Below are 24,794 nucleotides of genomic sequence, written 5' to 3'. Positions count from 1 at the left end.
ACATTACCACATCCGTCTCTTGCAGGTTGCAACAATTCCAGGTCATGATCTACCATAATTGTATTTAATGACTCGCCATATATATTGTGGGGGAAGTGGAAATCGTCTTCTCCCGTATCTCTCTGCACCCCACAGACCCTTCATGTGGACATAGGACATATAGAAATGTTAAAATCTCCAACCCAAATGAAATAAAAAATAACATTTTCCTCTGTACTCAGCTTCTTAATCACAATATCTAGATCCTTAATGACTTTAGACTGTGTATTATCAAAAATATTGTTATAAAAATTAATTAAGAGGACATCCCGGGCATGTTTTTGATAAAGCCAGAGGATCTGCAGATATGCCCTGATATTCAAATACCTTTTCACTTCTAATGGCAGACCTGTTAAAACAAGAATTAGGAGGCCCCCCTTTGCTCTACCAGCCGCCGAACCCTGTGCTGGTAGATTATACGAGACAAACCCATCATAACTGACCAGTTCAGTACACCAAGTCTCGTGAAGACAAATAATATCATGAGAACTAAGGAAGTCCATCCAACCCAACTTTTCCCTTTTTGAAGCCAGCCCAGATATATTCCAACGTGCTATATATATCCCTTTAGTATTACTTATAGCTTCCGACTCTATCAGTGGGATGGTATTTCCTTCATGGGGGACCCCCTCACCTGTATGAATGTTGCTTTCACCTCCTGGATATGTACCATGCCGTGGGATATCCCCAGTCACGGCTCCCTGTTCATCTATATATTCCCCTTCTGTGACAATATACCTATGATTAGCCGCCATATCAGTTATAGGGCGGTCCATAACCTGTCAATCGTTCACATCGAGTGCTTGGAATCGGTTGGACACAGGTACCGCAAACAGGGATTGTGATGGTAAAGCCCTTCTATTTAGATGATGGTCCGGAGTTGTCCCACCACGGATTTCATGCATTAGTGGGCTATAAAAAAAGCCAAGTGGGCGTAGCGTAATACCCTGTACATTAAATGGTAACGTTGCTACTCTAATCAAGGAGGTGCTAGCATAGTGGGGGGTTTTAAAATTGATAATAACACAGTCACCCCGTATACTATTTTTGGATTGTCCTATCCAATTGACCCTTCTGGTTGTAAGGATCTGGTCAGAACGATTCACTGGAAATCCACAATGGTGATTAAGCCAGTGCACCGTTTTATTCTTAAGCGATTCATGAGTTTCCACTTGGGTTCGATTTAGGGCCTTAACATTCATCAAAACTGCCACATACGGGGCACAATCTGGTGGTAGGTTTTTTGTATTACTACGTGTTCCCTCCATAAAGATCCTCTCTGCCTGGGTTTCTGTATCCTGAATATTCTCCCTACTACAAATAACTTGATTACTATCCCCCCTCTGACGGCCTTCTCCCGCCCATCATTACCTGTTACCTCTGTCGATAATAGTTCTACGGTTGCATTACTGGTATTTTTAGGGCATTCCACCGGTGTATCTTTTAACGCCCTAAGTAACTTATTTTGGAGGGTTAACTCCCCTCCTAGCTTGGTAACTTCTCTATTCAGTAAGTCTAATTTATCAGACAGTGGCTTAAGGTAAATGTCAATTTTAGCAGCCAATACATTAATATGATCTACCTGTATACCATTTAAGGCCCCAGAATTAATGTGAGCTGATTGCTCATCTATATTGGGGGCAGGGATAGATTTAGATCCCTTACTAACACTAGTTGTCCCCCCTTTAGGTTGGGGCTTCCTACAGCCCCTTTTTACTCTAGGGGCGGGTGCCCTACTAGGAGACAAACTGAGGACATCAGTATGCTCTTCAAATATCAATGTTGTGGCTACCTCAACACTAGCCTTAGCCTAGGCTGCAGGGATCACCGCACGCGGCAGGGGGTACAGTCAAGGACACAAGAGGCGTAGCCGACAAGCCGCTCAAACCCAGCGAAAGTCGACGTTCGGCCCTATCAATCTCAACATTGATAGCACTCACTGCTTTTACTAGGTAAGTATCAATAGTTGCACCCGCATGCTCGACAGGGGTTTTTTTTCCCTTGCACTTAGACATTTTCTAAAAACTAATTAAACTGTAAAATCACATGAACCGCAAACACAAAGCCTATGTAAAATATATGTTACACAAATAATCAATAAAAATCCAGGAAAGCTGTAGAAAGACCTTACCCACAAAGGAGACGCTTAAATATATTAGGCAGGCCAACTACTCACTATTGTTTCAGCTTATCCTATATCACACTTCAAAGTTAAAACCAAGAGAAATAGCCCAGCCCAGCCTTGGACAGTCTCGGACAGGCTCAGACGGGCCCACCCTTGCGCGCCTGCCCGCACGCGTCCCACATAGCGGGCAATAGAGGCTGTTATATACAGACAGAGGGAGGAGCCTATTAAGCCTTAGGTATTTACCGGCGCTGGGCTGATGGGACTCGTAGTCCTGGGAGACCTCACGGCAGGCGGGGGGGCAGGGAGCAAGCTGGCAATCTCCTACAGCTGGGCTCCCAACAGAGATCACCCCGAAGTCCCACAGACAAGGTTCAGCAGCAATACCCCTTCGAGTGTTCCTGGCTGCGAGTTGTTATCAAGGGGCAGTTCCAATGAGCCTCAGGTGTTTACCGGTGCTGGGCTGATGGGACTCGTAGTCCTGGGAGACCTCACGGCAGTCGGGGGGACAGGGAGCAAGCTGGCAATCTCTCACAGCTGGGCCCCTAACAGAGATCACCCCGAAGTCCCACAGACAAGGTTCAGCAGCAATACCCCTTCGAGTGTTCCTGGCTGCGAAGCGGCACCCCGCTAATTTAGTTAAAACCATAACAATATACGAGTAAAACTGAGCGAATTATACTATTAAAATATACATGTTAAAAGTTTTGATTTGCATCAATGCAATAATTCCACAATTAAAGTATACTTTTTAAAAATTGTGATCTGCAATAATACAATAAAATCGAGGGAAGAGGTAGGTAGTCGGTTTTGTGAGACATAAACTCGAAGGTGCTATTGTGCTTTTCCCCTTCATCAGTGTTTTAGTAATTTCTTGTACAGGATTAAGAACTTTACTAAATTACAGTTAAACTGTTGGTCATTCAGGTCGAGACATTTTAACATTGCAGGTCTACAGGTACGATTGCCCCTTGTGTTGAATAGTTTATTCAGTAGTAAGTGACAGTTTGGATTTAAAAATGGATAGATGCATAGTAGGTGGATGAAGTCCTGATTTGGTGCTCCACAAAGTCTACATGACTTTGGGCCCTTTTATTGCCAGCTTGGTTAATCTGCGTTAGATGGTAATGATCCAAAACTTATTGCTAGAAGCTTTGTTTTTAAATAGGGGGAGTAAGTCAGACCCAAGTATGTTGCTGGTTGCAGTTTTGTGTACGGTTGCAGGACCATCCTTGCAAAGGCTCGCTTGCTTAATCTGATTTTATCTTCCATTAGCGAGTGCTTTATTGCTGCTTTCTTCAGTACATATTGTGTAGTGTAGTTCCTAGTTTCCCACTAGGCCCTGCGCATTGGAATAACATAAACAGTAGTATCGACGTGGAACTGCTTATATTCCAGGCCTCCACTGACTATGCTAAACTTAATTGGGTTGTGTTACCAACTAGCTCAGAGGTCACTGGAAACTTTCTTCTCTGCATAGGAAGTGATCAGCTTCCTTGGCACAGACAAGAAGGGATTCAGCTTTCCAACAACCGTGCAACATGACAACTTTGCTCCTCAGATCAAGAGTCGATCTCTAGGGTCGTGTGAAACAATAGACATAGATTTCACTCAGTCAGTCTAGTGCAGTTTACTTTCACAGTATGTAGAGAATAGAGAGACGGGCGTGTATCAATAAAGGGTAACATTTATTGAACAGTCTTTCTTCTCGTACAAGAGAAATGTATTGCCACAATTGCAATAACTGTTATTATAAAAAGTACGTACAGTAAGATAAGAATAGCGAAATAGAACTGTAAAAGCATTGATATGGTTTCTTAGCCATACAATGGTTTAAAAGTAATAAAACATATATATAGTCATATATACATTAGGCTAACATACTCAACTGGTGCTTCTAACTAAGCCTACCCCAGTGTGCCTGACCTAAGCCTAACACGTGAGAAGGGGGAGTAAGTAAGTAGCTTAAGTTAGGTTGGTTTTGCCAAGGTTTGTTTCAAGAATTCTCTTCTAAGAGTTTAGTCAACACCATACCTCTGAATAGAATGATGGAGGATTGGTATTTCCTTCAGGGGTCTCTCTCGATATCCCAGTCACCTGCGAGGGTAAACTGGAAGCGCCGGGACTGGATTTCTCTGCACGAGAAAGGCAGCGGCTTCTCTCAGCGCGTCGGGAGGAAGGAGGGGTGACAGCGTCCGCGGGCAGCTGGGCTGGATGTCTTCGCAGAGGACGGCTGCACGGCTCCTCAAGCGTACTGCACCATAGGTCGCGCTGTAGCGGCGATAATGGTAATCAGTAGCTTCACCACCACAGGATAGCAGGCTGCAGCGACAGAGTGCTAGTTTTTACCAACACGGGGTCATGCAGGCAGCTGGCATCAGCAACATGTTCGCTCATTGCTTAAGGCAACGTTGGTAATATTTATACCTGACAGGTGCCGGGTTTGACGCAAGTTTGCTGGACATAAGACGTCAATTAAAGATGTCACTAGGAAGTGATAGTTATCAGTTGCTCATTAGAGTTCCATTACTAATCAAAACATAGCAAGCGGGGATTTCCAGGTTTGCTAAGTTTTTATCTTGTTGAAGAACTCGGAGTGTTATCTAGGAATATCAGATAGTGACTGCTGCTCTGTCATTGCACTAATTGGTCGCAAAGGAAGTAGCAGAGAGTCATGCTGGAATGTGGCTCTGTGGCTCTGCTCGTGTGAGGCCAGAGATGACTTTTCAGAAAATCGCACTTGAACGGTTATGCCAATATAGGGAATAAATGGATTTATAGCCGAATAGGGGCATAAGGTCACAGTATCGATCAGGAACCTAGATAAGCACATGACACCCACTCCACGAATTCATGTCCATCAAAATTACTAAAACTAAGCAATTAGATGCATGTGTAACATTGTGTAACATAGCCCACCCCAAAATACATAAATGCATTCGAAATAGGCGTACTTGTAATACATGGAATTTAGGTACTGTACGTAGTTTTAAAAGCATAGTAATCATTCAAAAAATTATTGCATATAAAATCAATGAACGATTATGCATAAAGAATTACACATGAAGTATCTCTGACAGAAGAAATGCGAGATAAATCATCACATAAAAATGCATTGTAATAATATGTGTGCTAGAGGCTGGTGTTATGTTGTTATGTCTCTAGATGTGTTTAGAAATAGAAGTGTGAAGCTTCTGTTCTCTAAGAATAGTTTTTACGTTAAGCAAAGAATTGTTCGTGCCAAAAAGGGTCAATATTAAAAAATTGTCCAATTCAAAGAAAAATCAGTTTACCGAAGCTCCTGGCAGTTTTATGTTGATCAAAACTGAAGGCCGAATTCAGAGTTCATGGGAACGCTGTGTGTCGGAAAGCTTTTCAAAAGTTATTGTTTCTCTATGGGTGAGAACATCGTATCAGACAGGCTCGCAAAGAATTGGTCTACAAAATCAGGTGATAGTTCAACCAAATTAGATAGCGCTGTAACTTGGCAGGTGTGAGAATGATTGCTGTCATCGAAGGTAGGACCAGCAATGCTCACAGAACGTTGTACCTGGATGATGTTGCTTTTGTCACTCGCTCCACTGTTACCACTTGGCTGTAGTACAGGAGTCTCCACGAATGCCGTCATCAGGATTGGTAGCCGCTGGGGACAACACAATGCGTGAGCCGTTATTGGACTTAGCAAAGTATCGACGTCCATTGGTACTGCTGATGGAAGTGAAAGACAGATGTCCAACACGCATTCCTCGCCGCAAAGCATACACCGTAGCACAGGTAAAATGCAATTTTGCCATATTGGTCTGAATGAAAGGAACCAGGTCATGTTTAGATCTCTCAGCCTGGCCAATCCAAGGACGTTAGTTATCCTGTCCCTGTAGCGCATTGCTAGGATTGTCTCTTCCATTCCCATGGGAGCTATGTCTGAGCCGAGGCTTGCCATATCGAAGCAGGAGGGTCAAAAATAGAATCCCTGCGATGAGTCCAAAAAATAGTGGAATACCACCAAAGATGGAGTGCACAAAATTAGGAAAGATTCCCAAAATTGCCTGGAAGGGTGTTAGCAGTCCTGTAAAGACTGTCTTAAATATGCCTGGGATGCTTGTTGCACTAGACATGTTAAGGAGTTGGTCGAGCATTTGTACGAAATGCACAGGGCAATTTGTTGATAAAAGGTCATGAACCTCAGTAGCCGTCCTTGCGACTAGAAGATCATACGTCTCTTTAGATGACGTTATAGGCACTGTTGTCTGTAAAAGTACAGATTTCATTTTGCTTAATGTATCAATTCGTATAGAATAGAGATTCAGACGAGGCCAGATGGGAGTCACTATGTCTGGAGGCCCGCTCGGAAACAATGCTTGCATACAACATTTGACCATGGACGTTACTTCTACTAGATAACTTAGTCCGGGCGCGAGGCCACAGCACCTGTGATCCGTTCTAAGAATGTAACTCCCGTTTGCGAGTTGCATAAAGAAGGGCTCTATCTGAGTTGCAGGTGTGACTAGCTGGTGGCATGAAAGGTTGTTTGAATTTCCATCACATGCGCCGTGTAAATTAATACCTTGACACAAAAGTATACCGCTTAGTGAGTGTTTACAATTTTCACCACTAAGAAATACATTTTTGTCACTGTCACTATAGCAAGAATGAGTGTATGGTAATTTCCATTCGGATTTTACATATCCCTTACCCAATTGTTCATATTGGCCAGCAGGTATGTATTCAAGGCACTTTTTAAAGCGGAAAGTTGTTATCGGAATTGTGATAATTCCGTGTATTATCCATTCAATGACAGGGCTCTCTGACATTGTCAATGATAATTTCTCGAGTTTCGCGATGCTCAAGATTGTATAGTCTGCTCCTTTCTGTGCCAAACTGATCTGTTTATCAGTAAGGTTAAAAATGGAAAATAATGACGTTGTGTTGATTAAACGCCAAGGCACATAGCCTGAACGAAGATTTTGCAGCGTCCAGCCTAATTCTATAATAGAGCGTAATTGAGACTGGCCATGTTGTAACATTAGCAAATCTCTGTCTATCACATCAAAGGCAGAGGATACAATATTGTCCAAAGAATATATTCTGGAAGACAGAGTCATTAACCCATTGTCTACTACAGAAAGTGATTTTTCCAAATTAATACGATCAATTTCTCGTATTTTTTCAGCAGTTTCAATTTGCTTTACTTTCCAAGCCTCGTTGTAAGCAGCATAGATGCTGGTCGCTATGAAACGCTTTTGACGCTGTTTGCGTGGTCCAAGAATGAAATCGCGCAAATCAGCACCATCTTTTAATAAAGACAAGTGTTGCTTAATTTCAGCCAGTGTGGATGTAGTTAGCCATTCTAGGCAGAGTTTCCCTACACTGTATGTGGTTATAATTCCTGGATGTTGTCTCTGGGAGTATCTTGAGTCTAATCTGGTCATTTTTAACCCCTGTGTTTTATTCAGGAACCTATCTTGACAGCTATTTGTGTCTGTAGGCCAGATTAACCACTTTTTCCAATCAGGATGTGTTCTGTTGAAATGTAAAATGTTTGACACGTCTAACTCATTATCTGCAGTTGCATTCTCAGCTATTGGCTTTGGTATAGACGGTGTTTTAAGGTCTTTGTTCTTAGCTAGGCCAAGACAAGATGTTTGGTGTACAGTGTCATTTAAAAATAACATTTGTTCCGGTATCATGCAGGTTCTAAATAGTGCTTCTATGCCTTGCACCTGCCAATCTTTTGTACCCCAAATTGATTTCGTTTCAATATTATTTTTCCAATAATCAAAACCAAATGTCATCATTTTGTCATAAAATGCTTCTGAATATATCAATTTAGAATTTGTCAGCATTGTTTTCATTCCTGTTTTATCTAACAGTTTATAATAAAACGTTTCTGCATCACTGGTGTTAAACCCTGAGAAGTATTTGAATTTCTCAAAAAATGCTTTAGAACTGCTTTTAGGTGGTGTAGAACAATGTTCCCATTGATTATACATAAAAACATTTCTAGGCTGTGCAGATTTATGCAAGTAATGATCCCCATAGTGGGTGTAACAGAATAACTGCTCATAACTAGATGAACCTTGTAAATAATCATGATCTGTGAATCTAGCTGACATTACTAAATCAGACATCATGTCATTAATACTGTTAAAGTCCCAATCATCAGAGAATGTACTAGGTTTTACAAAGTCACTTAAGGAAACCTTTAGTTGATGAGGATACTTCAGGATTTCGACCGGACCATAGATCTCATAGTCTGTTTTCTCCCATACTACCCCACCAGGTATTGGAATTGCTGTGACATTTACTGTTGACAGTTCTCTTTTCTTCACGTGGGATGATCTGTGTGGTTTCAGGACTAGGTTGATGTTCTGACTTGCTGTGTCCATTGTAATATATTTTCCTTCAATGAATTTTCCCAAACACAGTACCATGATGAGCCAAAGCAGGAGGAAAAATACACCTAGACCGAACCAGAACTCTAGCCAAGGGGAAATGAGGTAGATTTCCTTCAGTTGATGAAAGAGTTCCGTTGCTTTTTCTTTAAAAGACTTTTTTGTTTCTGGCATCACTTCAGGGTCATTTAAATCTTCAGAGAAGTTGTCGAAGTTGATGAAATAACCAGAGGCAGTTCTGTCAATTGATGGGATTGTTCTTTCAATCTGTCTCTCGGTAGCACTTTCTGATGCCACATCATTGTAGACTGGTGTTGTTTCTTGACGAACTGTTTCAATCTGTGTTTCAAGAGGCACGAGTTCCATGGCATTATTGCATAGTCCTTCATTGTGCACTGCAGGCTGATCGAATGTGATGAGTCTTTCAGTTTGAACCTCTTGGATTGTTGCAAGTTTGGGTATTCTGTTGTTTCTTGGGAGTCCACTGGGCCTACTGTTGATTATAGGCCACATGCTTGTGGTTTTACCAGATCGATGGACACGACTCTGTTCTCCTTTTTACCAGCAAGGGGCGGTAGCACAACTGATCTTGTTCCGGTGACTGCTAAGACAGGTACTGCTTTTCTGTAAGAAGGCCCAAATTCCTTCTTAACCGCGACCTTTTCTCTGACTAGATCCCCAATCTTTGGAATCCAGACAGGCCTTGCTGGGGCTGTTGCGGGTGGTGCCTCGTCAGTGGTACTTGGCTGTTGCTTTAACTTTATGTTGCTTAATGATTTTCTTGTTTCATTCAGTTCCTGTAAAACAGCCAAACGGTCTTTTACTTCAAACTGCTTTGTTTCTTCTTGTACCACTGACATCTGACTATCGAGGTCCTGAACGTTCATTCTTATTCCGAACAATAGTTCGTATGGGCTGAAACCTTTTAGAGAATTTCTTGGCATGTTGTTAAGACTAGTCTGGACACTTATTAAATGTTTGACCCACCCAGCGCCTGAACCTAATACCTTCGCTGTTATAGATTGCTTTACGTCCCGGTTTTTTCTTTCTATCACACTATTCCCTCCCGGGGTATGACTGACAAGAATACCACAACCCAATTCCCATGCTGGCCATGGCCTTCTTATAAGCTCGAGAGCTGAAGGCAGGACCCTGGTCAGAATGGAACGTGGTAATTGTGTATGTGCCGATATGGACTCGCTAATCTTTTATAACAGTTCTAGGCGTCAGCCGAGTGCTGGTGGCCTCATTTTTTAAGTGCATTTCGTCTTGACTATTAATAGGACGCAGGACGGGGTGTAGGCAGCGTTACGCTCTTTCTGATTGGTAGCCGGTAGCAAGGTTCGCTACTGCGATCCCTATTGCAGTTTTCACAGTTGTTTGCATATATTTGGTGTTCTACACTCATTCCCGGCCACCAGAATACTGATTGTAATTCAGTCAGTGATTCCTTGATCTTTTTGTGCCTAAGACCCAAACCCATATGTGCGTCAGCTATTAAAAATATTCTCCTGTTCATGTTTGGAATTACTCTATCCCCCACTCCAGGGATTCGAGCAAAAGGAACGGAGTTTGCATCGATTATGTATGCATAATTGAGTGGATAGTTTACGGGTAGTGCTGCACAGTCGCCTTTTACGGTCGTTTTTACTGCTAGCATGGTTTCCCCGTCTATATACTTATCTGTACGCTTTTTTGTGGCTACGGAAGCCGGTTTAGTTGCTTCCGTGGTGGCTGTATTAGCCAATGAATTCCCTGCAACGTGAACGCCATCACGTTGAAGACTCTGTGCGTGAATCACGTGAGTCTTTTGTAGTTCTTTGTGTAAAAGAGCTACCTCGTTCCAGAGCTTTTTATGCTTTATTGTGGCACCTGTGTCATCTTTGTAGTCGTTTTCGATCCAACTCTGCAGTTTGTTATTGTAAGAATTGACGCAAAAATGAGAATCGCACACGATAAGTGTGGGGAATTCGCGTTCTGCATTTTCGAGCGCCATGTTTAAAGATCTGATTTCAGTTCTCTGAACCGAACAGTATTTTACTGATTCAGTTTTTGTTACTTTCGGTCTGAATTTACCGGACAGCCAACGACCTTTAATAATCGCACATGCTGCATTGTAGGATTTACTCTCTACATTAAAATGCTGTACAAAGCTATCTGTATAGATTATACATGCGTATTGTGGGAGAGGCAGAATTTCGATTGGCAGAGGATATTCTTCTTCATATTCTAAATCATTCAGTTCTTCGTATTGCGGGGCGAAATAGTATTTTACGTCCGTCGCTCCTAGAGAATCTATACACTGTATCCATTTCGGATCCAGTGACACTGTAGGCAGGTTTACTGGGCTGAATAGCGCCTCGAAGGCGGATTCCGCTGTAAGGATATTAATCCGTTTGCCGTGTGCTAGTTCTCTTTCATTTGCTAATGCGATTTGCACTGCGTTCACAGTTCTTTCTGTGCGACTGAATGTTCTTTCTGCTTGTGTGTACAAGTGAGATTTTATTGAAATAGGTACCTTTTCTCCCTCATTAGAGGTTAGGTATGTGAATCCGCATCTTCCTGGGATGACTCGGATTACAAGATCACGTGTGTTGTCACGTGTATCTAATTTTGTTTTTGCTAACATGTCTGTTTGCAGAGATCTCAAAATTTCTGTGTGTTTTTGAGTCCAATTGATTTGTTTTAAATCAGGTTTTATTAGTTCGTAGAGAGGTTTAACCCTCTCTGCGTAATTTAGGATGTAAGTTCTTCCGAAATTCAGAAAACCTAGTATTGATTGTAAATTCTTCAGCGTTTTTGGAGCTTGGAGTACAGCGCACTTCTCTAAGAAGTTGTCCGCTAGGCTTTTTCCTTCACTTGATAATTCGTACCCTACAAACAGTACTGTCAGATGGGCAATTCGAGACTTTTTAAAGTTGAATTTGTAACCCTCTGCTGCGAACCCAAGTATAATGGTGTTCACTCTTTTCAAGTGAGTATCCAAGTCGTCGTCTGTGAGATAAATATCATCTACGTAAGATAATGCTTCATCATCATAGATTTGTAGTAACTCTGTTACCCTAGCTGAGAATAGTCCTGGGCTGTTCTTGAACCCCTGTGGGAGTCGACAGAATTTTTTCTGCGACCCAAATGCGGAGAAAGCGGTCAAGTATCTGCTTTCTGGTGCAATGTTTTGACAAAAGAAACCATTAGAAATGTCTAATGTCGTTTTATATTTTTTCCTAACTATGTTATTCATTAGGGCTGCACTATGCGAGTTTTGTACTGCAAAAGTTTTGCAACATGTATTAAGATGTCTGTAGTCCAAAACTAGACGATATGAATTGTCTGGCTTGGAGACAGGAAACAAAGGATTGTTCATTTGAGAGGTGCATGTTTCAATCACCCCCTGGTACTCAAGTTGATCTAAGATCTCCCTGACCTGTTTTTTAGCTTCTTGCTTTATGGGATACTGCCGTTGGGCAGTTGGTTCACTTTTTAGTTGGATTTTGTGAGGAGGTGAATCCTCATCCCATCCTACATGATTTTTATACAATGCAGGTGCCTGGGCTACAGCCCATTTCCTTGCATATGTGTATTTTTTGTGAATCGGTATGTGATTCGAGAAGGCAGGCATAATTACCTCTTCGCCACGAGGGCACTCCCTGACAAACTCCGGGGGCCAATCTTTTTCAGCTAACAGAATATCATAGCCTTTTGAGAGCTTATCCCAAAATAGACCCTTAATTTTCCTAGTCTTATCACCCTCTATACGCAATGTTATTTCGTATATTTTATGGGGCTCGCTAAGTCTGGCGTCGGCAGTTTCAACCTGAATGTATTCATTCGTGTCCACTGTCTCCAGATGACTCATCAAGATCTTGCGCGCTATACTGATTTCTGCTGCACTGTCCAACATTGTCAATGCCCACTCCCCGTTTTTCAACTGTGTCCTCAGTATTCTCGGCATGGTTGATTACTCTAATACTGGCTACCTTCTTTTTAGGAAATTGAGATTTCTTATTTTGAGCAGGTTCCTTGTCTTTGGACTTGGTGTGCTCGCCTGGGTCTGACCGTCCTCTTCTTTCCGAATTCTGTGGAAGAGATCGAGAGGGACGCGTATCAATACTTTGATATCTATCAGGTCTTTTTATATTATCCCTATTTCTAAGGTTATATCTTTTCTCAGAGGGCTCCCGTTGGGGAGACTGGCGTTCTCGAGTCGGAGTTCTTTCCCTCCGTCGAGGAGACCTTCCTCTGGACTGGAAAACTTTTTCCTTGGGAGTGGATTGTTTATTTCCATCCCAGCTCTTTTTAGGAGTGTTTAAATTATTTTTAATAAATAATTTTTCAGGATTTTCGAGCAGTTGGGGCTTAACTGGTTTTCCACCCAAGCTGTCTCTACCTAATTCTTCATAGCACTTTTCTATGATTTTTGCTAGCTCAACAGGATCTTTTATATCTGTTTCCCTCAACTTCTGGCGAATCGCCACAGATGCTGCTTCTCCCTTTACATTGGCTAATAATATAGCCGTGACCTACTTGAAGTCTTTCAGTAATTTCATACCTAGATTTAAAGCTGGTTCTGGACCGAATTCATTTTGAATCTGTTTTAGCACGTCTGGTATTACCGCCATAGACGGAACACCGTGTGTTTTTGTGTAAATGGAAGCAAAGACTGTACCCCAAGTGTCGCAGTCCTCCACGTGTGGTGCGATTCCCATAGGAAGGCAGATGGTCAAGATTCTGTGTTTCTCAATAGGGGTAGTATCAGGAAATACTGCCTCTATTTGAGTGATTTTCTGGGCTAACCAGAAAGGAATTTGTTCCCGTTTTACGGGTGTTTTACCAAGACATGACTGTATGTTCTGTGGTGTAATTTTATTTGTGTTCCCCTGATGAGGGGTCAGCTGTGGTGTATTAACAGCTGGCTGGACTGTTGCAGTCCGTATTACATATTGGACTAATTGCCTATGTATTTTTATTAATGTGTTTAGCTGTGCTAACAGCTCTTCTCTAGACATTCTTGCAATGTCAGGATGTGGTGTGTAGCTGGCTAGAACCGGCCACGTGGCTCCTGGTCTACCTAGTGGACCGAGCCTGGTTATGTGATCATTGTGTTTTAGGGCGCCATTAAACCAGAGCAGGTGCTCTTGAAATTTAAGTGGGATTTCAATCTCCTCGAAAGGAGCGTACTCTCCCGGAGGTTCCTCTATTTTGTAATAGTGAAACTCTTGTGTTATAGCGTTTACCGCTGGAAAGTTTATCCATGAATAGAATACCTCTGTCTGCCGATACTCGTGAGCCTCTATCACGAAAATTACTGTACCACCTTGAGGTGTCAGTCCGTGTTCTATAAGTTTTAAAGTTATAGATCTTCTTAACTGGACCGGGATGATAATAGCATCCGGGTCTGTGTATTCGGGACCTTGCTGAGTCGCATCTACTGCGGCCCCATTGGTTCCGTTATTTTCTCCTGGCATTGTGAAAATGCGAGGTTTGCAGAGTAGGTCTCCAAGGAGACAAAGATTAGATGCACAATATTTTGGAACACTGTATCCTTCAACGTTGAATAAACCAGAGCTTTACATAGGAATCTCTTCCTACTAAGGTCGGGCGGATTTTAACCTTTCACCCACTCCAGACGTCTATTGGAGTATTTACGGGAGAAAGGGGTGTGAAATATGCACGACTGAGTTACTCTATAAGTCTTACGTTAGTTTATCGCCTTACCAAACGTTAGGGCGCCATGTAGTGTAGTTCCTAGTTTCCCACTAGGCCCTGCGCATTGGAATAACATAAACAGTAGTATCGACGTGGAACTGCTTATATTCCAGGCCTCCACTGACTATGCTAAACTTAATTGGGTTGTGTTACCAACTAGCTCAGAGGTCACTGGAAACTTTCTTCTCTGCATAGGAAGTGATCAGCTTCCTTGGCACAGACAAGAAGGGATTCAGCTTTCCAACAACCGTGCAACATGACAACTTTGCTCCTCAGATCAAGAGTCGATCTCTAGGGTCGTGTGAAACAATAGACATAGATTTCACTCAGTCAGTCTAGTGCAGTTTACTTTCACAGTATGTAGAGAATAGAGAGACGGGCGTGTATCAATAAAGGGTAACATTTATTGAACAGTCTTTCTTCTCGTACAAGAGAAATGTATTGCCACAATTGCAATAACTGTTATTATAAAAAGTACGTACAGTAAGATAAGAATAGCGAAATAGAACTGTAAAAGCATTGATATGGTTTCTTAGCCATACAATGGTTTAAAAGTAATAAAACATATATATAGTCATATATACATTAGGCTAACATACTCAACTGGTGCTTCTAACTAAGCCTACCCCAGTGTGCCTGACCTAAGCCTAACACGTGAGAAGGGGGAGTAAGTAAGTAGCTTAAGTTAGGTTGGTTTTGCCAAGGTTTGTTTCAAGAATTCTCTTCTAAGGGTTTAGTCAACACCATACCTCTGAATAGAATGATGGAGGATTGGTATCTCCTTCAGGGGTCTCTCTCGATATCCCAGTCACCTGCGAGGGTAAACTGGAAGCGCCGGGACTGGATTTCTCTGCACGAGAAAGGCAGCGGCTTCTCTCAGCGCGTCGGGAGGAAGGAGGGGTGACAGCGTCCGCGGGCAGCTGGGCTGGATGTCTTCGCAGAGGACGGCTGCACGGCTCCTCAAGCGTACTGCACCATAGGTCGCGCTGTAGCGGCGATAATGGTAATCAGTAGCTTCACCACCACAGGATAGCAGGCTGCAGCGACAGAGTGCTAGTTTTTACCAACACGGGGTCATGCAGGCAGCTGGCATCAGCAACATGTTCGCTCATTGCTTAAGGCAACGTTGGTAATATTTATACCTGACAGGTGCCGGGTTTGACGCAAGTTTGCTGGACATAAGACGTCAATTAAAGATGTCACTAGGAAGTGATAGTTATCAGTTGCTCATTAGAGTTCCATTACTAATCAAAACATAGCAAGCGGGGATTTCCAGGTTTGCTAAGTTTTTATCTTGTTGAAGAACTCGGAGTGTTATCTAGGAATATCAGATAGTGACTGCTGCTCTGTCATTGCACTAATTGGTCGCAAAGGAAGTAGCAGAGAGTCATGCTGGAATGTGGCTCTGTGGCTCTGCTCGTGTGAGGCCAGAGATGACTTTTCAGAAAATCGCACTTGAACGGTTATGCCAATATAGGGAATAAATGGATTTATAGCTGAATAGGGGCATAAGGTCACAGTATCGATCAGGAACCTAGATAAGCACATGACAATTGAAAGGAAGAGAGTCTTAAATTCAGTTGCCAAAGACCTGTTGTGTTTGCGAGCTGCAAGGATGATTGTATGTACTTGGTGTAAGCAGACTGGGGGTCATCGTCTAGTGCCCTCCCGAGCACATTACTGATTGGATTTTGTTAGTTGGTCCAAATTTTGTACCAGGTTTTTATTGTTAAATATCTTCTATGTAGGTACTGCTGCTGCAGCCTAAATTCCATTTGGACCTGTGCCAGTGAGGAGTTGGGAGGTAGGGAAAATACTGTTTTGTATGTCCGGGTTTGAAGGCTATCCCGGATCACCACGTCTTTACCATGCTGGATTTCACTAGCTTAGGCCACAGTTGGCAGAAGTTTCACTTTAATAACTGCTAGTAGTGAAGCAAACGATGGACTTTTTAAGCTCTTTGCAATTGAAAAGAAAGCAAATATTAGTCCATTTCCTTTTTTCATTAGGTCTCGTTGTGTGTTTAAAAAGGTTAGTCGATTATCCATGTGTACACCTAGGTATTTGTAGCTGCTGACCACTTCCAGTTTTGTATTACTGATTTTGAATGGTAGTTGTTTCTGTGCATGGTGACGTATAATCATATCCTTTGTTTTTGTTGTATTTATTTCTAGCATGCTTGCCTTAACGGAATGCCTGAGTTCGTTGATTGCCCTTTACAGGCCTATTCTTGTGTGACTTAGTAGCATTATATCGTCAGCATAAGATAGGTGTGTGATAGGCAGTGTGCCCAGGCGTGGCGGGTGTGAATTTACCTCATCTAGCTTTGGTGAGAGATCAGCCACAAAAAGGTTGAACAGGTGTGGCGCTAAAACGCAGTCTTTTTTTAATCCCGCATTTGTGCAAATTTTCCTGGTAAGCCTCTTTCCGTCTGCTATATTAACTTGCATCCACGTGTCTGAGTAGAGTTGCATTATGGCGTATTGGTTCTAGGAGACCACACTGCTTCAGTTTGTGCCATAAAAGGCCTATGTTAACTCGGTCAAATGTTGCTTTAAAATCTATGAAACAGAGATACAGATTTTTTCGCTGCTGTAGACTCTATAAGGCCTAGTGCGAGGATATTTGTGGTAGTGCCAGCGCCCCTGCGGAATACAGACTGGTTGATAATTGACCAGGTGAGAATCAGTGAAGCGTGGTATTTTGCTTCTGAGTCTATTAGGGCGATCATTCGATAATTGGCTGGGTCTGATCAATCCCCTCCTTTGTGCACTGGGTTAATTATTGAGCCTCTCCAACTCTCCGGAAGACGATTTGCACTACCCACCTCACGAAACAGGCAGGACAATGGGACAGCCCAAAAATAGGATTCAGTTTCTTGATTGCTTGAGGCATACCGTTTGGGCCTGGTGCCCCATCTGGTCGGCCCGTGCTTATAAAAGTAGGACATCTAACACTAACCTTTCAGTACACATCTGTGCTGCTACAAGGACTGCAACTTTGCTGGACTGCTTCTCTAAAAGGAACTGCTGCCCAGGTGTGCTAACCTGCTGACTGATGCCCTCTTGCCTGGTGAAGAAGAACTGGACCTGCAAATTCATCTTGAAGCCAAGACCTCAGAGTAACTCCTAGGGCTAGACTGCTGGCCTCCTGATCTGAGCCTCAGGGACATAAAAGCTCCTCAAACAGCTGCAGCGAGTCCCTGACCCCCCAAGTGGTGCGCCTCAGGTCCTGGACCCTGGGTGTGGCTCAGTGAGCTCAAATCAAACTTTTAGGTTTTTTGCAACCACAAACAGGCTTGTTCGTACCTAGACTGTGCTGCTCACACTAAACACAAGTGTGAGCCGCTGCCAGCCTGTCTTCACACAGCAGCATCAAACACCCGCAGGGGATTGCCAACTCAAAGCATGAGCCTACCCATCCGCAACACCCATCCTTCTCTTTGAGTCTCGCCATCACCCTCCTGCATTGCTCTCCTTGCTCCTCACAGCCCTCTCCAAAGCTAATGGGGTTCTTGGCACACAACCTGAGAAGATACACCTTCAGTGGCACTAATCTGGGACTGTATCCGACACATGCTCTATCGTGGTAAACCTTTGACTTTGACCTGGCCCAGCATGACTAGATGACCACATTTGGGTCTTTGTGCCCTCATGCTCTATTTTACACTTAGATCTTTACAAATTCATAACTTCTGTTCTATTGATTGGATTTTGCACATTTTGGTCTTGTTTTATGTATTATATTTTGCTCTATTTTCCTAAACTAGTGTGGGATCTTTTGGTGTGGTGGTTCCTCCATTCCACTGTTTGAAGTGTTGCACAAATACTTTACACATTGCCTCTAAGTTAAGACTGATTGCTCTGTGCTGAGCTACCAGAGGGTAGAGCTCAAGTTAATTTGGGGTTTGCTTGTGCCTTACCTGACAAGATTTGTGGTTGCTCCTTGACCAGAACTCACACCCTAGTCAACCAGTAACCTGATTTCTCACATTTACTAAGGAGGCAAGGCAACGTCAATGGTAGCACCGTCTCTCTGGGTATGTTGTAGCGCACATGAGGTGGCAGCAATGTGAGTGGGGATGAACGTCATTCATGAATGGGGACATGCTGGTACATAATTCTGGATTGAATTTCATTTTGCATAGTGGCCCACATCCAATATGGAAAGACTAACCATATGGCATTCCAGACTACTTGTTTAAAAACACTGGAACTATGAAACATAAGGATCTCTGGTAATGTATGACTGGTAAACTAAAGCCACATGCTTGGCTCCAATACTCTGGACTATCAATCCTACAAATTACAAACTAACAATGTAATGCTGCCAGCAAAATAATCACTGCCATGGATATAATTGTGTATGTATTTTATTGCAGTCAATAAGTTAGTGTGATCTACTTTGAAAAAACACTTTGCTGCAAGATAAATTATGAATTTATGAAATTGCTTTCTAATACTTAAGATAAGATAAGATATAATAACATACAATAGCATTGCATACCATAACATAACATGTATTTTTATAGAGCATGTTTACCCTAGATGGTGTCCTGGAGTTGAATAACAGATGTTTATGTTAATCATTATATAGAGGGAGGGTGACAAAATAATTTTTTTTCATATTTTACTTTAATATAATGTTATTATTGATCACACTGGATTCATGAAGATCATACAAATGTTGTAGATTTTCTGAAGACCTAATTAATCAATCTAAGAGGCTCTTATTCTGGGCCCTTATGCTGCAACTCCTCACCAGAGAACAAATAAGTAGAAACTAGTTGTAGAGAAGTTGGCATTAGTTTCCATTTCTTATATATGTTGTGTTGTAATGTACTCGATGACACATGATTGTGGATAATTAATTCTAATTATGTTCTCTTCTTCCTAGTTTATCATTTCTGGAGCATTGTCTGTTGCTGCAGAGAGACATGGCACCCGGAGCCTGGTGAGTTAAAATACATACTAGAACTTGCCCTTAGCAAAGATGAGGAATTCCCTGGTTCCACATGGGCATTTTGCAAACATGGGAAAGAATTCTCTAGCCATTTGCAAGTCTCTTAGAGGCAAAGGTTTGCTGTTGCATTTACATTCGCAAAAGAATGTAACTGCCATCTCTATGCAGCACTTCAGTATTTTCATTTGAAAAAATGTACTTTCCCACAGAAGACATTTTGGACCCTATTTAGAGTTTAGCTGATATTATACTCCATCATAACTGGTGGATATATCGTCCACCATATTTCAAGTGCTGCATGATACACTGCACTTGATATATATGGGGGGTATAAAAAATAATTATTAGCCTCTTCGGAGGCGTGGGTTCGAATCCCACCGCTTCCACCAATGTTAGAACTGGGGGTCTCTAGTTGGCAATGGCTTGCACCTTTGTCCAAATAGGGACCAAATAGGGACCATTGCTTCCGTCAGGGTAAGGGGGGTACATTCCCAAATTACACCTGCTCAGCCCTGTGGTAGCTTGGCACAAGCAACTTTTACAACACACTACCAATACAACAAAACTTTTACAACGCAAGATCCATTACATCGCATGCCATTACAATGCAACCATTACAACGCATACCACTACAATGCATGTCATTACAACGCATACCATTACAACGCATAGTACCCTTACACTATCCAACATTTACCCTACTGTTGCACCCCCTGGAGTTAGAATAGTAATTGTTACCCCTACACTATCCAACACTTACCCTACTGTTGCACACCCTGGAGTTAGAATAGTAATTTTTACCCCTACACTATCCAACACTTACCCTACTGTTGCACCCCCCTGGAGTTAGAATAGTAATTTTTACCACTACACTATCCAATACTTACCATACATGCAATGTAGTGGTATGCGTTGTAATGGTATGCATTGTAAAGGTAGTATGCGTTGTAATGGAATGCGTTGTAAAGGTAGTTTTTAATAATTTGTTGTAATGGCATGCGTTGTAATAGAATGCGTTGTAATGGATGTTGCGTTGTAAAAAATGCATTGTAAAGGTATGCGTTGTAAAAGTATGCATTGTAACGTCATACATCCTCTCAGAGGCAGTGTCTAAAGCATTTGTGAACACATACAGTAATAGTGAAAACTCTACAGATGGACAAAACACAGGTTTTATAAAAAAGAAGTATTCTTTATATAGACTTAACACAAGACCCAAATGACAAAAATCCACAATACAGTATTAAGAAAATGACTTTAAGATGGTAGAAATACCGTAGCTCAAAGATGATGGTAAATGGGACACGTTTCTCACAAAGTACCTGTGGATGCTTCACGCAAATTATACAAAAGGTTTGTAGGGAGAACGATGCATCGTTTCCTTGCTTGGGGGAGGTGATCCGTCTGTTCCTCAGTGCTTGCAAAAGTAGGTGATGCGTCTGTTCCTTACCGAAGAGAAGGTGATGCGTCGATCTCGTGGTGCGTCCCAGTTGCGATGTGACAAGCTGGCCCCTCAATGCGATGCAACGATCCGGTGCGATGAGACAAGATGGCGTCTTTGATGCGATGACGTGAAGGCGATGCGTGCATGCCCGGCGGCCGTGTGGCATACTCTGTAACTTCTAAGCCACATCAGGCCATGCGATACGCTTCTCCGTGATGCAACTGCGACCCTTGTGGTGGCGACACGCCTCTCCGGGGATGTGACACTAAACAACTGCGACGGAGACACAATTCTCCGGTGATGCAGCGGCGACCCTTGCGGTGGCGACACGCTTCTCCAATGAAGCGACGGCAACAGCTGCGGATGCAACACGCTTCTTCTTGTTGAGTCGCGCTTCCAGCTCCCAACAACACGCAGGCTTCTGCAGACAGAATTCCCAGCAAGGAAATTCAGGAGGGAGCTGCTGCTGAAGTTTTGTATCCCTGAGACTTCAGCAGGAGGCAAGCACAGTTTAAGCCCTTGGAGATTCTTCTTCAAGATGATGAAAGTTGCAATAAAAGTCTTTCTACTTTCCTTGGCAATAAAGAAAACCACTGCAGGCCAACCCCAGAAAGCAACACATTGGCACAGGGGCAGTCCAAACTCCTGCAGATTCTCTGGTTCTTCTCCTTGGCAAGAGGTCCGTCTTGATGTCCAGGAGTGATCTAAAAGCTATGAGTCTGGGGCCCAATATTTATATTAGTAAATCGTTTGTCCTCTGAGGGCAGAGGGTGCCTGTACCTACCCCGAACCAGAACGGTGCAGCTTCCTGGTTGGAGCTGGAGACAGCATTGTTGAAAGCAGACCTGGCCCAGGTAGCTGAAAGGAAATCTCCTCCTCCTACTCTCTATTGTATGACTCCTCAGAGGAATGACAGGAACTCTCCACCCCCCCCACCCCTGACTCTCTGTGCAGCCAAGGTCCTATTCAGCCCATCCCTGACTCATAAGACTGCTGGAGCCCAAGCTCTCCTGTCACTCAGCAAAGCGTACATGCAATACACAACCTAGCAGAGGTAGGCTGGATGCTTAGGTCAGAAAATACCTACTTTCTAAAAGTGGTATTTTCAAATACAGAATGTTAAAACCAACTTTAATAAAAGATGTATTTTATCATTCTGAGTTCAGGCATACTAAATTCATTTTTCTACCATGTTCCCTGGGTCAGTTAGGATTATAAGATGTTATAATCAAACTGCCCATTCTGGCCTATGGGGACAGGTAGCCTTGCAATAGTGAGAAACAAAATTGGCTGTAATTCACTATCAGGACATGCCACACACATCAGGGCATATCCTACCTTTCACATACAATGCACACTGCCCCCGGGCCTACCTTAGGAGTGTCTAACATGTAGAAAAGGGAAGGTTTAGGGACTGGTAAGTGGGGGCACTTACCAAGTCGAGATGGCAGTACTAGACTACACACAGGCTCTGCAATTGCGGGCCTGAGACACATTTTACAAGCTGCTTCTGTGGGTGGCACAATCAGTGCTGCAAGCCCACTAGCAGCATTTGATCTACATGCCCTGGTCACACATGGTGCACTGTACTAGGGTCTGACAAGTAAATCAAGTAAGCCAATTATGGAGTCACTAATACATTACATCAATTTGCAATAGGGAGCACTTGCACTATGGCACTGAATAGCAGTGGCACAGTGCCCAAAGCATCTAAACCAGCAAAACATATTACCAAAAGAGGAGACAACAACGAAAAAAGGAAGGGAGACTCACACCAATGGTACCAGGTCTAACAGGGGGTATATCTGCCACAATTGTGACGGAGCATCCAGTCTGACAAATTGAAACTAAGGCAATTTCTAATATTCAGATTCCATCACTGCACATCCCGGGGTCTATCTGTCAATCTGCCTTTTGGGAAACAAAACTGATTACATTACTCTTTGCTTCCTACTGAATTCCAAGAGTAAGGTAGGTGTAAGTCAGAGGTTCATGTGAAATCCTAGAGTAACACAAAGGTAAGTCATACCTACTCATTAAAAAGTCTTTGGGAAATCAGGTCCAGTGGGCCCAAATTCAAAAAAACTGTATGGCTTGATAGTCCAAAATGTTCTCTCCACAAATATAGATTCCTTGTGCACTCCAATAAATCACAAATCTGCTCATGAAGATAGAAAAGATACAACACACCACATTTCAACTGTCTCCTAGCCATAGAAATACTGTTAATTTTCACATGCTTGTCTTCCTCATAAATTAGATCATCACAACCCCCAACATGATGTTATCTTAAAAGCTGGCTATCAAACTCAGAGTTAGAACACAACACACTGCCAACCGTAACGACCTTTAAGCAAGACTCTAAACCTATTCTGCTATTCTTATTCTCTGAACCTAACAATATGTCTGTGTATGTATGCAATGTTTTAATATATCAGGTACCTAGCTGAGTAGCAAAAGAATGCTATTCAATAATGGAAGGCTCAACCTGTCATTTGGGACATATAGAAACCCCCCAATAATCTTCAGAACAGGGGGCTCCTTTTAGTGGTGGATACACAGATGGATCATAAGATCTCCATCCGGGTACACTGTCCTGAGGATAAACAGATAATTTCCATATAGAAACATATAATTACCATTCCGAATTCCTGGAGATGGTTGGGTAGCCGTCTTGAATAGACAAGGATAGACACAGCCCAGCTTCTGTCCACCTAGGGCATCTGTTGACCTACCAATCGACATAGTTTTATTTTTGAATGACATTTTCTATTGTTTTCACTGAAGAGAAAAACAACAGTTATAGAAACAACAGCCATCTTCCACCATGGCACAGATAGGGTCAGCATATATAAACCAAAACCATAGCAGTATCATTCCCAAATCACACACTTTCCTGTACAGAGCATGGAATGCCTGAATGGTCCCAGAGACTCCATAGAAACAAAATCAGTCCTCATCCATTGCAGTAGACCCCCCATCTTCATTGAGGAGTGCAGTTGACAGCCCCTTCTGGCCCATAAAGCAGGCTAAGAGTTCCTCCCACACTCCCAGGTCTTCCCCAGCCTTATCATCATGTTTGCACTACTTCAGATGTACTTCCTCAGCCACCGCCCATTCAGTCACATCCGCCACCCATTGCTCCTCACTAGGACCTGACATGTGATTGAAACCGACTGCTTAGCCAGGAGCAGCAACGAGTGCAAACATTTAAAGGTCCGTTTCTGGCCCTTCTGCTGACAGATCTCACCCAACAGGCAAACAACTGGTATCCGCACCACTATCCTTAGCCGAGCCAGTAATATCAAACAAAATGCACAACCTCTGGGCAGGCCCACGCTAAATGCGAAAAAGAGCCATGGGGCCTGACATCTAGGACAAAGAACCAGCTTACTGGTTCCATTTTATGTAGAAGCACTAACGTGACATATATGCAGTGTAAAAAATGAAAATATATATGCTTCAATCTGGCATTGCTCGAAACACACTTTACTAATGCACACATTCTTGCCTATTGGGCATCTCTAAGTTGTATTCCTATGTCACTAAGGCTGCCCGGAAAAGAAACAGAAATTGTAACCAATCAGCTGTCATGGCTTTATATAGGAGAGAGACCAGGTGTTGACACCCGTCCAGTTCCATCAAGGCCTGAAAAGTGAGTGACGTGTTAGGGGCCGCAGGGAACGTAGGCCATATTGCCCTGATTATGGCTATAACTCTAGCATGTTGCAAGACCTGACCCTATAAGAATAATATCCTGTGCCACTTTGATTTTGGCATTAAAGAATGGAGACCGGAGCATGCATTCATAACAGCAATTGTCTCTGAAGAAGAAAGATAGACTTTCGAAACGTGTCAGGCGGATCGTGTTCTGGTTGTTTGCTGAAGCTGCTTGTACCCTGAATTAAAGGCTTGCTACCTTAGTGCACCTAGTGGGATTGGCAATGAAACGTTGATGTTGGGTGGCGACCCAGCCGTCGAGCATGCACCACCCCGTGAAGTGAGGGGGCCATGCGGCGGAGCATATGTCGAGCTGTGAAATGGGAACACACACTTAGGATTGAAAGCAGGCGCTGTTTGCGGTGGCCCATCTATGGGCGTGAAATGTTAAACAGAAATTAATGCA

General features: G+C 42.9%; 1 protein-coding gene across 3 annotated transcripts in view; it reads left to right on the top strand.

The window, feature by feature from the left end:
* LOC147735024 (membrane-spanning 4-domains subfamily A member 4A-like) overlaps positions 1-24,794 on the top strand; it is a 246,371-nt gene that overhangs the window by 45,726 nt on the left and 175,851 nt on the right. For all 3 annotated transcript variants that reach the window (XM_086953112.1, XM_086953111.1, XM_086953113.1), the window contains exon 4: positions 19,159-19,215. In XM_086953112.1, coding sequence (XP_086809238.1) covers positions 19,159-19,215 — 57 coding nt within the window. The remainder of the gene's footprint in view (positions 1-19,158; positions 19,216-24,794) is intronic.

This window comes from Lissotriton vulgaris, chromosome 1_2 (genome assembly GCF_964263255.1).
Source record: "Lissotriton vulgaris chromosome 1_2, aLisVul1.2, whole genome shotgun sequence".
NCBI classification, from domain to species: Eukaryota; Metazoa; Chordata; class Amphibia; order Caudata; family Salamandridae; genus Lissotriton; species Lissotriton vulgaris.
This window is presented reverse-complemented; position numbering and strand designations above follow the sequence as displayed.